The following is a 15,099-nucleotide window of genomic DNA, read 5'->3' on the forward strand; positions in this document are numbered from 1 at the left end:
TTCGGTCAACAGTTATTGGCCACCTACAAGGTCTCCTGCTAAGGCTATAAATAAACCTTCATCGCCCCCCCAGAAAAAGGACTACCTCTGTTTCATAGCAAGAACTTGGGAAACCTAAATAAAAGGGGCCTGGAGGTCTCCTTCTACAGATAATCAAACTGAGCTGAAGGGACTATATTTTAGGATCAGGGGTCGTCCCACTACAACCCACTGGCCAACCCTGCTTGTTTTTATGTGGCCTGTGAGCGAAGCACGGTTGGGAAAAAAATCTTAAGAAAAAAGTCTTAAACGGTTGGGGAAAAAAAAATCAAAAGAAGAAGAATATTTTGTGGTACATGAAAATGTATATGATATTCAAATTTCTGAATTTATAAATAAAGTTTTATTGGAACACCGACATACTCATTTGCTTACCTACTGTCTCTGGCTGCTTTTGCACTTAGAAAGGGAGGGGTGAGTAGTTGCAACAGAGACTGCGTGGCCTGCAAAACCCAAGTATTTACTGTCTGGTTCTTTACAGAAAGTGTTTGCTGACCCTTGTTTTAGATTGTCAAAGAATTTTTTTGGTTTTGCTGAGATATCTGAGTGAGAAAATATACCTCTGCCTTTGCTAGAAAGCCTGAGAAATGCATGGCGAGCAGAGAGAAGGCAGCTAAGACCTGAAAAACCAGTCAGCATGAAGTTGAGAAGCTGGACAAGTAGAGGGAGACCACCAGGTGAAGTAGTTAGGCGGCATCAGATCCCCCAAAGCAGGAGAAAACACCCAAGTTCCTTCACGGAGCAGAGGTATAACCTGCATTTCTTTTGCATACCAAGTTTGCTAATTTCCTAATGATGGGCCAGGATCCCACGCCCTGATGCTGTTCTTGTACATGTGGTTGAGTCTTCATATCTCTAGACCTTGATTCTAAAGAATGAGCTATACTGGACTTCCCTCAGGGGAGTTCCATAAAACAGAATCCCAGGAATGATGTCTGTCTTTGAGCAGACAGTCCTGTTGGTGGATGGCTACAACCCCTACTCTGTCTCCAGTAATGATCAGGAGAGACCGGCACTTCAGCCCTACTGGTCAACGGGCCGCGCTTAATGAAACGAATGACGAGGTTGAAGTTTGTGGAGCTACAGGGCTATTAAAGCAGGGCACATTTTTCCCCGTGGTTAAGTCTGTTTATGTTCTCTCCCTAACATAACATCTGGAAAAGGAAAGACAGTAGAAGTGGGATATTTATATTGTAACATTTTCATGAAAGACATCTTCCTGCGGGCTAGGATTTTGTACCTTCAGGGTTGGAACTAAAACAGAGGAAAAAAAAGATGTTTGCGTCCATGGGGTTCTCTCTATCACTATAGTTCATACCACAGTGATAATTCAAGGCTCCACGAAGACACCTGGGCGACCTGACACACCTCAATACAATGGCCGTGTGTGACAGTGGGTTCTAACCTCAGCCTCTTAGTAACTTTCGTTTGGTGCAGAATATCCTCCTATCACTGGGCTTTCTCTGCCTGATGTATCTATTTCCGTTGACAAGTTGGGAACTGGATTTCAACATTAAGATATAATATTAATAAATTGCTCTCCTACGAAGAAAAGACAGAATAGTTTCTTTTAATAGAGATGCAACAGAATACATTTTTAAGCCAAAAACTCTCGTAAACTCACCTAGAAAAGTCTCCCTTTGCCTCCTGTAGAAGAAGAAAATTCAACATCAGTGACACATTCTGATCCCACGTTACAGATTTTAAAATACATTGTAATGAAGTCCTCTACTGAATCAGTCCGACTGACTGCTGTTTCGTCCTATCAGCTATAGTAATATAATTAAGGAAGGACACGTGTATTTACCACTTGAATATGAGACAATTAAACTTCAGAAAGTTATATACAAAGAAAGTGATTCATAAGGACAAAGGGAAAGTTTCCATTTCTAAGCCCTGATCTAACTTTTTCCAGTTTAAAGATTCTGAACCTGGATGTCTGTCTGGATAGCACTGTCTACGTGTCCATGTCTTGTGTTATTTGTTGTTTTATCTTGTATTGTGGGCTTTTGGAGGCAGGGACCATGGAATCTGTAACGCATTAGCATAACGCCTGGAACATAGTAGTTGCTCACTAAGTCCTGCTGAAGGAATAAATTAATGACATCATTTTAGCTCATCTTGCCAGTGTTTCTAATACTCAGTAGGCCTCTTTTTCACATAAGCTAAGGATCTTTTCCTTGTCTTTCATGACAGTGATTCTCCTGGTAATTAATTCCTGCTTTTTACTTGGCTTTCTCCAGTGATCTGAAGAAAAGGGGGTCACTGGATGGTCTCAGTTTCCCCCAATCTCAGGTTATACACACAATTTTCCTTTGCAGAGAAATACAGTCTTAACATTTTGGAGAAGGACAGAGAATAGAGAAGACTCTATTTGCTGCCATGGGTGTAGTTTCCCCAGTAGCTCTTTCCTGCTTGTGGCTAAAAATAACTAAGAAGTCAAAGAGCTAGTGGATATAGCAACTGCCACGCATGGTAAGTCTTATTCCTCTTTCTTCTGTGTGTGGCCCTGGCATACAAAGACGAGGGGGAGACGACTTACCTGTAAAATATACGAGGCTAATTCAAACACCACTTCACTGTCAACGTCAATCAGCTCCTGAAAGGAAAACCAAGGAAGATAAGTTTGGTCCTTTAATGATGGTTTCTTTAGGATCTCTCCCCAAAGAGGATGGGTGTTTCTTTCCTAAGGCGTTCCCTAAAATCTCAAGCACTCATAGAATATCTTCTCTGAATTACTTGGACCCGAATGCTCCCTGACATGCTTTTTACAGCTCTTAGAATGAATCCAGTGGTCCTGGGTCTACACAGTTGCCTCCAGGGCTTCATCTTTGTCTACATGAGAAATTAAGGGATGGGCCAGTCCCCGGCTTTTTACAAATCTGTCAACCTGATTAATCAGCAGAGTAAGGTTACTTGATAACCACATGCATTTTTCTTTCTAAACTCTACTTAGGAACCAGGAATAAGGCTTTACTGAAGAAAAGGTTACAGTGGGATTGTGACTCTTTTAAAATCAAATAAAATGAAAAATAGAATTCCCCAGTTGCACCAGCCACATCTCTTTCGTGTACTCAATACTTTGAGGCAGCTGTTGGCTACCATGATGTCAGAGCACATGCAGGGCACTGCACTCATTGTAGAAAGTTCTACTGGTCCGCACTGTTAGAGAATCCAAGTTTAAAAATGCTCTGTTCTATAGATTGCCAACAAACACATGAAAGAATGCTCAACATCACTAATCATTAGAGAAATGCAAATCAAAACTACAATGAGATATCATCGCACACCTGTCAGAATGGCCATCATCAAAAAATCTAGAAACAATAAATGCTGGAGAGGGTGTGGAGAAAAGGGAACCCTCCTGCACTGTTGGTGGGAATGTAAATTGGTACAGCCACACTGGAGAACAGTATGGAGGTTCCTTAAAAAACTACAACTAGAACTACCATATGACCCAGCAATCCCACTGCTGGGCATATACCCTGAGAAAACCATAATTCAAAAAGAGTCATGTACCACAATGTTCATTGCAGCTCTATTTACAATAGCCAAGACATGGAAGCAACCTAAGTGTCCATCGACAGATGAATGGATAAAGAAGATGTGGCATATATACACAATGGAATATTACTCATCCATGAAAAGAAACTAAATTGAGTTATTTGTAGTGAGGTGGATGGACCTAGAGTCTGTCATACAGAGTGAAGTAAGTCAGAAAGAGAGAGACAAATACCGTATGCTAACACATATATACGGAATCTAAGAAAAAAAAATGTCATGAAGAACCTAGGGGTAAGACGGGAATAAAGACACAGACCTACGAGAGAATGGACTTGAGGATATGGGGAGGGGGAAGGGTAAGCTGTGACAAAGTGAGAGAGTGGCATGGACATATATACACTACCAAACGTAAAATAGATAGCTAGTGGGAAGCAGCCACATAGCACAGGGAGATCAAGATCAGCTCGGTGCTCTGTGACCACCTAGAGGGGTGGGATAGGGAGGGTGGGAGGGAGGGAGAAGCAAGAGGGAAGAGATATGGGAACATATGTATACGTATAACTGATTCACTTTGTTATAAAGCAGAAACTAACACACCATTGTAAAGCAATTATACTCCAACAGAGATGTTAAAAAGCAAAACAAAACAAAACTCTGTTCTCTAGTTCTTCCCCCAAATATTTAATCGTGATCTATGGACATGGTCTTAAAAGGACATAAGCCTCTCTTAGGTTTTTAAAAAAATCCTATGTATATATATTTCAAAATGTATATAGTCCATATCTCCTTGTATCTAACAGCTTGACTGAGGTATAATAGATACAGAAAGAAATTGCACACTTAGTATATATAATGTGTTACTTCAGACATATGCAAACACCTGTGATACCATCACCATGTTCAAGGTACTAAACACCCATCACCTCCAAAAGTTTCCTTGTGTCTCTCTGTGTGTTCTTCTCGGGGGGAGGTAAGAACACGTAATGTGAGATCTACCCTCCTAACAAGATTTTAAGTTCACAACACTGTATTTGACATACAGTTCAGATCTTAGAGACAAAGGAAAGCCTGGAGTCCACCAGCACGCAAGAATAATAACCAAATTAACTGACGTTGTACTTCTGTTATCAAGTACAAGTAGAAATGCCTACCTTTCTTTTCTCTCCTTAATACCCCTAGATCCTACAGTGAGTGACTGGAGCACAAAGAACTAGCGCAAGCACCGACTTAGACCTCAGCTAGCCCAGCCACCCGCTTTCATCGAGAACAGAAACCAAAAACCATCAAGGGACTCCCCCAGAGTCACAAGGCTTTAGTGGCTGTGATGGGGCTAAGAAGCACCCCCAAGTTCTTGTCCAGCATCTGACCTTCTGGAGGGCATGCTCTCCCCCAAATCAATCAGGTCACAGTCTCAGCTAACATGGTCTCAGGACCACAGGTAGCATCAAAGTTAGCTAAAACAAGGGTTACTTTTTTTTCGAAGTATAAACCAAACTCTGATTCACAGATTTTCTAATTATTTTTGTGTGCTCCAGAAGTGGCCCCTGTGATTCAAAACAATGCACTGAAGCAAGCCTGTGTATTTCAAGGGAAGGATATCCTGCAGGCTCTTTCGAGCTCAGGAATTTCAAATATGGATAATAATGTTTGCTACCGAACCACCTTGGAGCGTGGGCTAAGAGAACTAACGAGAGACATGGAAGGATGGGGGACGACAATTCTTTATGTTTAACCGGCTGAAGGAGCTTTACGGACACTGTAATTGATACAGACTGTCAGTGCTGGAGTGTGGAGGAATGCTTGGAATTGCAGTCCTGGGATTACCAGGTCCCATCAGAATGTAAATCATTTAACAGTGGACAAATGATTTAACAGAAACACCGTACAGGGTTTCCACAGTGGATCACTTCTACTCGCACTGTGTGCCCTTCCATTCCCACCAGTCGACTTCCTGAAAGTCGCTAGTGTGTACTTGTCAGCGTACTCCGTCAAACATTTACGCCAAGGTTGCAGGCAACGGTCAACGGTGGCTAATACTTAACATCCCAGGAGAGGCCAACTCAAAGCCAACCATGGGGAACAACCCTGTTAAGTGCGAACATTGTTTTTAGTTCATTACTTGACTCATCTGCTAAAGGGGAACATCTATATCTTTGGGAAAGAGGGCAGGAGTGAGGAAGGCGGAGGGCGGTCGTTTTCTATTTGATTTGATTTTGCACAGTCCATTCTGCAGTTCCAGGAGAGACTGTGAGACGCTAATCGCATGGCAGCGTTAACTGTAATGTACGTACCATTATTCAGAATCAAGCTACCAAAGATGCCCATTTAAACATCGAATCTGATTTATACGAGTTCTCTCTCACCGACCATATGTGTCCTCAGGGTAAGTGGGAACTAGTGCCTCTAACTGGGGTGAATTTCCACTTTCTCTGACCTTGACCATCTCCCAGTGAAGATATTAAAAACAATGAGAGCCAGAACGTGACCGGTAAGAGGGAAAAGGATTGAAGAATGAGGTGGCCCAGACGTCCCCACTCTTGCAAAATGTGACGGGAAAGAGAGCTGCGGTATTCCTTCTCACCGTTTCCATTTAGTATTTATTGAGTTCAAGAATCATGGCATCATCTGTCCTCAGAGGAATCAGTACAGAGTCTAAATGGTGTTTATAAGACCCAATCTAGGAACGGGGATGGGGGTGGGGGAAGAGATGCTCCCTAATGGCGAAGAACACGCTTTCCTACCTCGCAGCCGCTGCCTGATTCCCTGATGTCTCCTGTTTATAATACCTTCCCCCGTTTATACCTCATCCTCCCAGGTGATTTTATCCCCTGCGATGGAACAGAGCTCTAGATTTCCTGCCCACACCACACACCTCCCGTTGTACCTCAAACCCTGAGAGCTGAGCCCCCGTGGGGAGAAGCGGACAGATGTTTCCAGGGATCCGCCTACCATATAACATTCCAACGATCGCTGCACCTTTTTCTCATCTGGCTTCTCTCAAGCGCAGAGGTGGCTCTGTTCAAGTGTTTCTGCTCAAGCAGAGCAAATAAACCGAACACGATCACGAAGAGTTCGTGCAAAAATCCCCCACTTTCCTGGGGCAATGGGTTTTCCCCCGACCGAGGGGGAAATGCAGAAAGATGGGGATCAGAAGGCCCTTCAAGGAAGATGTACGGGTGTTGCCCACCGGCATCACCCACAGGCTGGATGGGGGACGCTCCTCTGTGCCCCCAGTGCTCTGAGAGCCATTTGAGGAGGGGTGTCGGCAGGGTTGTCTGCCGAGCTGGAGGCTTCCTTGGGAATCTAGGGTGGTCTGGTGGGCATGGAGTCATTTCCTCCTGAGACTCACTGGTAACAGGGGGATGCTGATGGGAGGGTCAGTGATGTCACGGAGGTCACGTGTCCTTTGGACATCTGTCTTACTTGCTACTGAACCACGTGTGCCGCTTTCTGTGATCTTTTGCCACGCGGTATGGACAGACAAAACGTGACTCTCTGCAGGGTGTGCGTGTGTGTGTGTGTGTGTGTGTTCAGACAGGGCTGTGGAGGATGGCATTCTGCATTGTTCTACAAGTTGCCGAATGAGGAGGCCTGAGGTCATCTATCAGCAGCCTCACGGTTAACAATATGCTCAAAAAGATTTCCATTCTGAGGGTCTCTGAGTGTTCCAAAGAGAGAGCCCCATGAGAATCCCCAGTGACAGGTGTAAGGACGGTCTCCAAAAGTCCTGAGAGCTGGAGGAACTCGTCACGACCCCCTTGCTCCAAGGGCCCTGGTGGTGATATTCAGACTCAACGGAGAATCTTAATGAAAAGCCTTCCTCCTTGGTCAGAAATTCCAGCTTTCATGGAAGATTCGTGAGAGCTTTATAACAGAAAAGATGATGAGCAACCACATGGTAGGTTGAAAAGATTTCAATGAGAATGAACTTTGCCAAGTCCAAGCAGAACGACCTGCAGGGTTGCCCCACGGTTTTTCTGGTAAATCCTCACCCACTGTAACCATCTTTCTTTGTACCCACAAAACGCCCGAAGAGGATGGTTTCTTGCCATCTCTTTAAGACTATTTCTACTCTGGGGCATTGAATAAATACATCCCTGGACCTCTTTGAGTTTCATCTTCCTCGTCAGTAGAATGGGGAGAACAATTTCTTTCCCAATTATTGTATTGAGTCTGGTGAGGCGGAAATGTAGAGGTGATTTGGAAACTCTGAGACTCACTACAAATTTCGGGTCTGCATTACTTATTTTCACTTACTGGAATTTCTGAATCATCTGAACTCCACAATTTTGTCTGTTCTTCAGCATTTTTTTTAGCATTTATTGGAATCTTTTTATTTTTTTTTACATTTTATTTTATTTTTTAAAAAACTTCTTATTGGACTATAAGAATTTACAATGTTGTGTTAACTTCTGCTGTACAGAACAGTTATACATATACATATATCCACTCTTCTTTAGAGTCTTTTCCCATATAGCTCATTACAGAGTATTGAATAGAGTTCCCTGTGCTATACAGGAGGTCCTTGTTGCTTATCTGTTTTATATATAGTGGTGTGTATATGTCAATCCCAATCTCCCAATTTATCCCTCTCCCCTTTTTTCCCCCCGAGTAACCATAAGTTTATTTTCTACGTATGTGACTTTATTTCGGTTTTGCAAATAAGTTCGTTTGTATCATTATTTTAGATTCCACGGATAAGTGATATCATATGGTATTCGTCTTTGTCCGACTTATTTCACTTAGTATGATAATCTCTAGGTCCATCCATGTTGCTGCACATGGCATTATTTCATTCTTTTTTATGGCTGAGTAATATTCCATTGTATACATGTACCACATCTTCTTTATCCATTCATCTGTTGATGGACATTTAGGTTGCTTCCATGTCTCGGCTATTGTACATAGTGCTGTAATGAACATAGGGGTGCATGTATCTTTTTTTTTTTTTTTGGCTGCGTTGGATCTTCGCTGCTGCACGCAGGCTCTCTCTAGTTGCGGCGAGCGGGGGCTACTCTTCGTTGCAGTGCACAGGCTTCTTATTGAGGTGGCTTCTCTTGTTGTGGAGCATGGGCTCTAGGCGCACAGGCTGTAGTAGTTGTGGCTCGGGGCCTCTAGAGCGCAGGCTCAGTAGTTGTGGCTCACAGGCTTAGTTGCTCCGCAGCATGTGGGATCTTCCCAGAACAGGGCTCGAACCTGTGTCCCCTGCACTGGCAGGCGTATTCCTAACCACTGTGCCACCAGGGAAGTCCATGTATCATTTTTTTTTTTGTGGTACGCAGGCCTCTCACTGTTGTGGCCTCTCGGTTGCAGAGCACAGGCTCCGGATGCGCAGGCTCAGTGGCCATGGCTCACGGGCCCAGCTGCTCCGCGGCATGTGGGATCTTCCCGGACCGGGGCACGAACCCGTGTCCCCCCCATTGGCAGGTGGACTCTCAACCACTCCGCCACCAGGGAAGCCCCCATATATCTTTTTGAAAAAGAGTTTTCTCTGGATATATGCCCAGGAATGGGATTGCTGGATCATACGGTAGTTCTACTTTTAGTTTTTTAAGGAACCTCCATACTGTTCTCCATAATGGCTGTTGGACTCGCTAGTAAGACTTATTTTTTAAGGAGGTGGGCAGCATTGTGTGTGTGTCTACATGTGTGTGTGTATCAGTCACCACGTATATCATCCCAGTGGGTCCTGACACCCACATTCAGCCTCGTTGAGCCCACGTGACGCCCTGTTTCACTGCACAACCTGCAGTGGCTATGGAAAGGCGCCCCCAGGCCATCAGGGGCTGACGAGCGGGGTAAGACTGATGTGATCTTGCACAATTCCTCTCTGAGCCCTCTGCCAGTTTTTCATCAGTCAAGTCCCTTCATGTTTGTCTGGGGCACTCTCTCACTCGGTGGCCCGGGTATTTCTCCCGCTGTCCACTGCATACAGTCCATTTCACGATCCTGAGGGATCTCTCCTGTAGAGGTCACGGGCACAGCCCAGATGATGGGTCTGCGTATGTTTATTTCTAGAGAGTTGAAGATGGAAGTCCCTCTCTGTCCTCCTTCCCTTCCTCTCTCTGTCACGCGAGCACATACACCAAGCTGGCAACCCTCCATCTAAGAGATAATGACCAGGATTCTGTGAGTCTGAGACAAATGTTTATGTTGGTTCCTTTGTCCTGTGGGACTTGATTCTGGGCTTTTGTTTCTCTCGTCTTCAGACGAGATATCCTCTGCTCATTAGCAAATCTCTTGGAAGATCTTGGATAAAGGTTGCTTATTTTAATTTCAGCAAGAGTGATGGTATTTAGACCAAAGTAGCAAACTTGGCCCAGGGATGACTGTTTGAACTTCAATCATATGTGACGCTCTTCGTTCAATGGGGACATCTAGGCACAGAAGGCTGGACCAGACCCCCCAGCGCACAGAAAGGAGGAATTTTAAGTTTGTTTTTCTGACATGATCTGCTCTCAGTGGGTACACGTAGGCTCCAAACTTGGTAATTTCCTAGGAAATATGCAAGTCCTTTCTCCCTGGGATTGGAAACGAAGCCATTAAAAACAATTTACTGAGCATTGACCATGCGCCTTGTTTAGTGAGAGGTCAGTGGAAGGTGATCATCAAAATTCACTCAGAAGAATGCTGGTGCCAACTTCTCCTCCAAACCAGGAGACGTACTTCTGTGCGTCTTCAGATGGTGGCCACGGGCCCTGCTTCTTTGGTTATCATTTCGGACAAGATAAATTCTGAGATCAAGCATGTAAATGTGATGGATGCATATAAAGAGTGGACGGTCAACCCCTTCCGTTCAAACATGAGATTCATAACAGGGCAGCTAGTTATGCTGACCAGTCCCTCACTTCACCCAACTTAAATCATCTAAGGATCAAATTGCTCCTCTTAGGAACTCAATAGCAGTGGAAGGTCCTTCAGTGTAGGGGCCTCTTTTCTTTCATTCATGTATTCATTCATTTATGGCTGCATTGGGTCTTTGTGGCTGTGCGCGGGCTTCCTCTAGTTGCGGCGCCACTCTTCGTTGCGGTGCGCGGGCTTCTCATTGTGGTGGCTTCTCTTGTTGTGGAGCATGGGCTCTAGGCGCAGGGGCTTCAGTAGTTGTGGTGTGCGGGCTTAGTTGCTCTGCGGCATGTGGGATTGTCCCGGACCAGGGCTCGAACCCGTGTCCGCTGCACTGGCAGGTGGATTCTTAACCACTGAGCCACCAGGGAAGTTCCGGGAGCCTCTTTTCTTACCTCTCGGAAGGTATGCCTCTGAAGATGACAGGAAGCTGGATTTCAGAATTCTATATTTCCCTTATAACTTTAAGATCTATCATCTAAGGGAGTCCTTCTTTTTAAAAATTAAAAAAAACATTTTGACATTTTATGACCTAGCACATGTTGTCTGCAGAGCTTTTGAAAATTACTGTGGTGACTAATTTTGACAGCAAGCTCACTTTGCCAGTGGAGAACTCCGAGCAGGCAGGATTCAATCCTGAAGGTGGTGAAAGTGCTGAGATTAGAGTCCACGTCCACCCCAGCACTCCCTCTAGTGTAGCAAGTCCACTGCCCCCCACGGGGCTGACTGATGGGCCTTCTCCAGTTGACAGAGGAAGCCACATCCCAAGAGAGAGACGACCAGATGGAAAACTTGGCAGGAGAGCTCTGCTCTCCTGGGTCACTTCCTAGGAAGCACACATCATCCTAGGCTCACTTCCCATGGGAGTTTTCCTCGGAACTAGAAACACATTTCTCAATGAGTTTCGTCCATCCCTTGGTCATAAGTTTCCTTTCCATCACCCCCTGTCCCCTGAATGAGTCGAAACACAACAGAAATGCTGGCGAAGGAAGTGGCCATGTCGGGTGTCGATGACCTCTTTTTTGTGGTACGTTGGGCCTCTCACCGCTGTGGCCTCTCCCGTTGCGGAGCACAGGCTCCAGACGCGCAGGCTCGGCGGCCATGGCTCACGGGTCCAGCCGCTCCACGGCATGTGGGATCTTCCCGGACTGGAGCACGAACCCGCATCCCCTGTATCGGCAGGCGGACTCTCGACCACTGTGCCACCAGGGAAGCCCTGATTTTTTTTTTTTTTTGCAGTACTTGGGCCTCTCACTGTTGTGGCCTCTCCCGTTGCGGAGCACAGGCTCCGGACGCGCAGGCTCAGCGGCCATGGCTCGCGGGCCCAGCCGCTCCGCGGCATGTGGGATCCTCCCGGACCGGGGCACGAACCCACGTCCCCCGCATTGGCAGGCGGACTCTCAACCACTGCGCCACCAGGGAAGTCCCGATGACCCCTTTTGACACGTCTTCCTACTTCACTGAAAGGAGACGAGTAGAGCCCCGCTCGTTCCTGACCAGATTCTAACTTTCTGCATCTTGTACAGATTATGACTGTAATTTCCTGCTCTTTTGGTAGAAAATAGGGGGATTGTAAAGCAAGGAGAAGTGAGAGAGAAATCCACTGCAGTTCTGCTTTCTGTCTCCTGGTGAAGAGTGGAAAGTGAGACCTGGCATTCGTGGTTTGGGGAAAATGACAAAACAAATGAACAAAGCAAAACACCTTTCCTCGCTTTTGTGCTGTTGAAGAGATCAGAGGTCTGGTCTCTGGAGAAGATGATGCGTAGGAAGCTAGGATGAAGCAGACCGAGAGCTCAGGGATTCAAAAGGGGGCCTACACCCTAATGGAGGTCACTCCATCCCCAAGACCCTGAAGCAGGAGGAGACATCCCAGGAGGGAAGTAAGACATTACATCCTCTGGAGACAATGAAGAGCCATGAGAAAAGACACGAAGCACTGATACTTAGGGTTCCCACTGAAAGAAACAGCTTGCCACTGGGACACTCCACAGGGACAGCCACAGAGGACCATCCTCACCTGGGCACTTGGAGCTTTTGAGTGCCTCACTCTTAAATATGGATGGAAAGCCTCCTACATGAAAGACAGAGACCAAAATAAATAAACAGAGAAAAAAAAAAAAGAACTGGAAAGAAACACAAAGGAAACAGAACGTGCATGATAATTAATATTGTTGGAGTGATAAGAGGATATTAGGCTCAAAGACAATAACAGGATTACATGTATATAAAGAAAAATCAGATAATATGAAGGAAGTCTGGGAAATTCAAAACGTGATGGCAAAGGTTAAAAAATCAATAGAGGAGATTCAAGATGATATTGAGGAAATCTTCTAGAAAGTAGAACAAAATGACAAAGATGGAAAATAGGAGAAACCAGATATCAAAGCAGGAGGCTGTGCCCGGCATCAGATTAACAGGAGCTCCAGAAGGAGAGCACAAAGGAAACAGAGAGACATCACTAAAGAAACAATACGAAAAACCTCCCAGAACTGAAGAATACGAATGTCCAGACTAAAAGTGCTCGCTGAATACACACCACAGTGGGCTTACAAAGACCTACTTTAGGGCGTGCCATCCTGCAACTTCAGATGAAGAGGAATAAAGAAGAAACCCTACGAGATCCCGTGGGTGGTCATGGAGGTGGGGGGAGTCCACATACAGCATATGGACTGCAGACTTCACCAGAGCAAGCAACTCTCAAAGACTCTGAGGCAGCACCTTTGATATTCCGAGAGAAGTCATTCTGTATTTCCACATCCAGTCAAACCATTAACCAGATATAAAAGTAGAGCAAAGGCTTTTGCAGATATGCAAGGACCCAAACATTGTACTTCTCATATACGCTTTCTCTGGGTTACTGCAGGATGTTCTCCAGTGAAACAATGTTGTAAAACAAAACACAGGAAGACTCGGGATCCAGGAAGCAGAGCACCCAGTCCAGAGCTGGGGTGAAGGGAAGACGGGACAGGAAAGGGGCATCTTGGGCTGAGGGCTATGAATGAGGCCATGTCCAGACAGGAACAGAAGGACAGAGGACTCTAAAAGGGAGGTGCCTGGAAAAACAACAAAGGCAGCAGCAACAAAACCCAAGCTAAAGAGAGGAATGGATGAATTATCTGATGCAGATGCAAATTAACATCGGTGGACATTTGGGAATCTGTAGCTTCTGGAAAAAAAAAAATGATGGATACATAGAAACTAAAACAAGTAACAGCAAGGCAATTATTATTACCTTTAGGTAAAATAACTGGTTGTCTAAAAAAGGAATCACAACCTTAGGATGCTACTTGGATTAGTCATAATAATGTAATGCTGATGGGTATGGCTTTTGCCCAGAACTGTGCTATCACCATACTGGGAAAACGGGAAAAGGAAAGTGTGGGTGGTTGCATAGGAGACCTCAATCCTCACCTGCCTTATGAGGAATTCAGTACATCAAAGATGGATAAATCAAGGAATAACACCCTGTGCCCATTATTTACAAACAGAGAGAGGCAAATACCAGAAGAAACAGCTGAAATTGCTGGAAGCGGCAGGAGTTGCGGGGGGGTGGGGGGGCGGGAGGGGGGAGGGGGGGCTCTTTTTCATAAACAGCCTCCTAGCGCCATGTGGCTTCTAAACCACGGCATATATTACTTAGATAAAAATAAATGTGAACGCGTTAAAAAAGCGAATGAAATAAGGACTTGGAGGAAGCAGGAATAAACAGCTTATGGTATCTGAACAACTTAGATTCTAGTACGTTGTAGGAATCGCTCCCCAAGACACAGGGAGGGCGCTGGGTCAGCTGGTATCAGCATTACCTACCGGTTACATGTCTGGAACCACTCTCAGGTCCATCAAGGCCTCCAAAGCGCCAGAGGGCAGTGTGGGCAGCACGCAGAAAATCGCAGCCAAGGTGAGCTCAGATCTGATTCCAAGTGAGCAATTCTATCTCAGCGGGAGCTAATAACGTGCCTGGTGGGGTGCTAACCACCTTCATGTCTATCTCCCTTAATCTCCCCAAGAAGGTGGTGGGTTGGGTCTTTTAATATCCTTGTTCAACCAAAGAAGAAAATTAAGCTTGGAGACGTCACAGAAGGTGTCCACATTTATTGCAGTCGCTAAGAGGCAGAGGTAGGAAGGGAACCCAAGTCTGTGAGCCATGGAGTCTAAACCCCTAATCACAGTCATTCTGCTCCCGGGCCTTCCGCCATCTTTACATATTTACAACTGTGCCAAGCCTGTTCCACCACTTCTGGTTCCTTGTCTTTCGCTAAGTTACTAAATCTCTCCAGCATCGGTTTCCTCTCTCAGTACAGCTGATGATTCCATCCCACTCATGAGCCTCAAAAAATGTAAGACAAGTGAAAAAACTTTTATAGACTCTAAGTGTCAACTTATGCAGATGAAAACATTATTTTTGATGATGGGAAGGAGACGGGTGGCCTTGTGACGCGATTCTGTCCCCTACGTAACCTTCAGAAGAGCCAACTCGGGCTCACTGATGCAAGTCACTAAGCTCCAGGACAGATGCTGAGAAGAGACAGCTGGGGTTCTAGAAGGGCACACACCACCCAGGTCAGCAGGCAGGCTGATGGCTGTGGGCACCTGGACCCTAAATGTGGCTGGCTCCGAATGCATCACCTCTTTAGTTCTGGGGATTTCTTTTCTAAAATTTCCCATTCATCCCAGAGTCCTCTGTGATCATTATGTTCAGAAGCACTGAAATCT

At 45.4% G+C, this 15,099-nt stretch overlaps 1 protein-coding gene across 3 annotated transcripts in view; it reads right to left on the reverse strand.

The window, feature by feature from the left end:
• Positions 1–15,099, reverse strand: part of FRMD4A (FERM domain containing 4A) — a 233,384-nt gene that overhangs the window by 105,374 nt on the left and 112,911 nt on the right. For all 3 annotated transcript variants that reach the window (XM_060006260.1, XM_060006259.1, XM_060006261.1), the window contains exons 6-7: positions 2,582–2,638; positions 1,664–1,686 (exon numbers count right to left, since the gene is read on the reverse strand). In XM_060006260.1, coding sequence (XP_059862243.1) covers positions 1,664–1,686; positions 2,582–2,638 — 80 coding nt within the window. The remainder of the gene's footprint in view (positions 1–1,663; positions 1,687–2,581; positions 2,639–15,099) is intronic.

The sequence above is a fragment of the Delphinus delphis genome, chromosome 2, assembly GCF_949987515.2.
Source record: "Delphinus delphis chromosome 2, mDelDel1.2, whole genome shotgun sequence".
Taxonomy (NCBI): domain Eukaryota; kingdom Metazoa; phylum Chordata; class Mammalia; order Artiodactyla; family Delphinidae; genus Delphinus; species Delphinus delphis.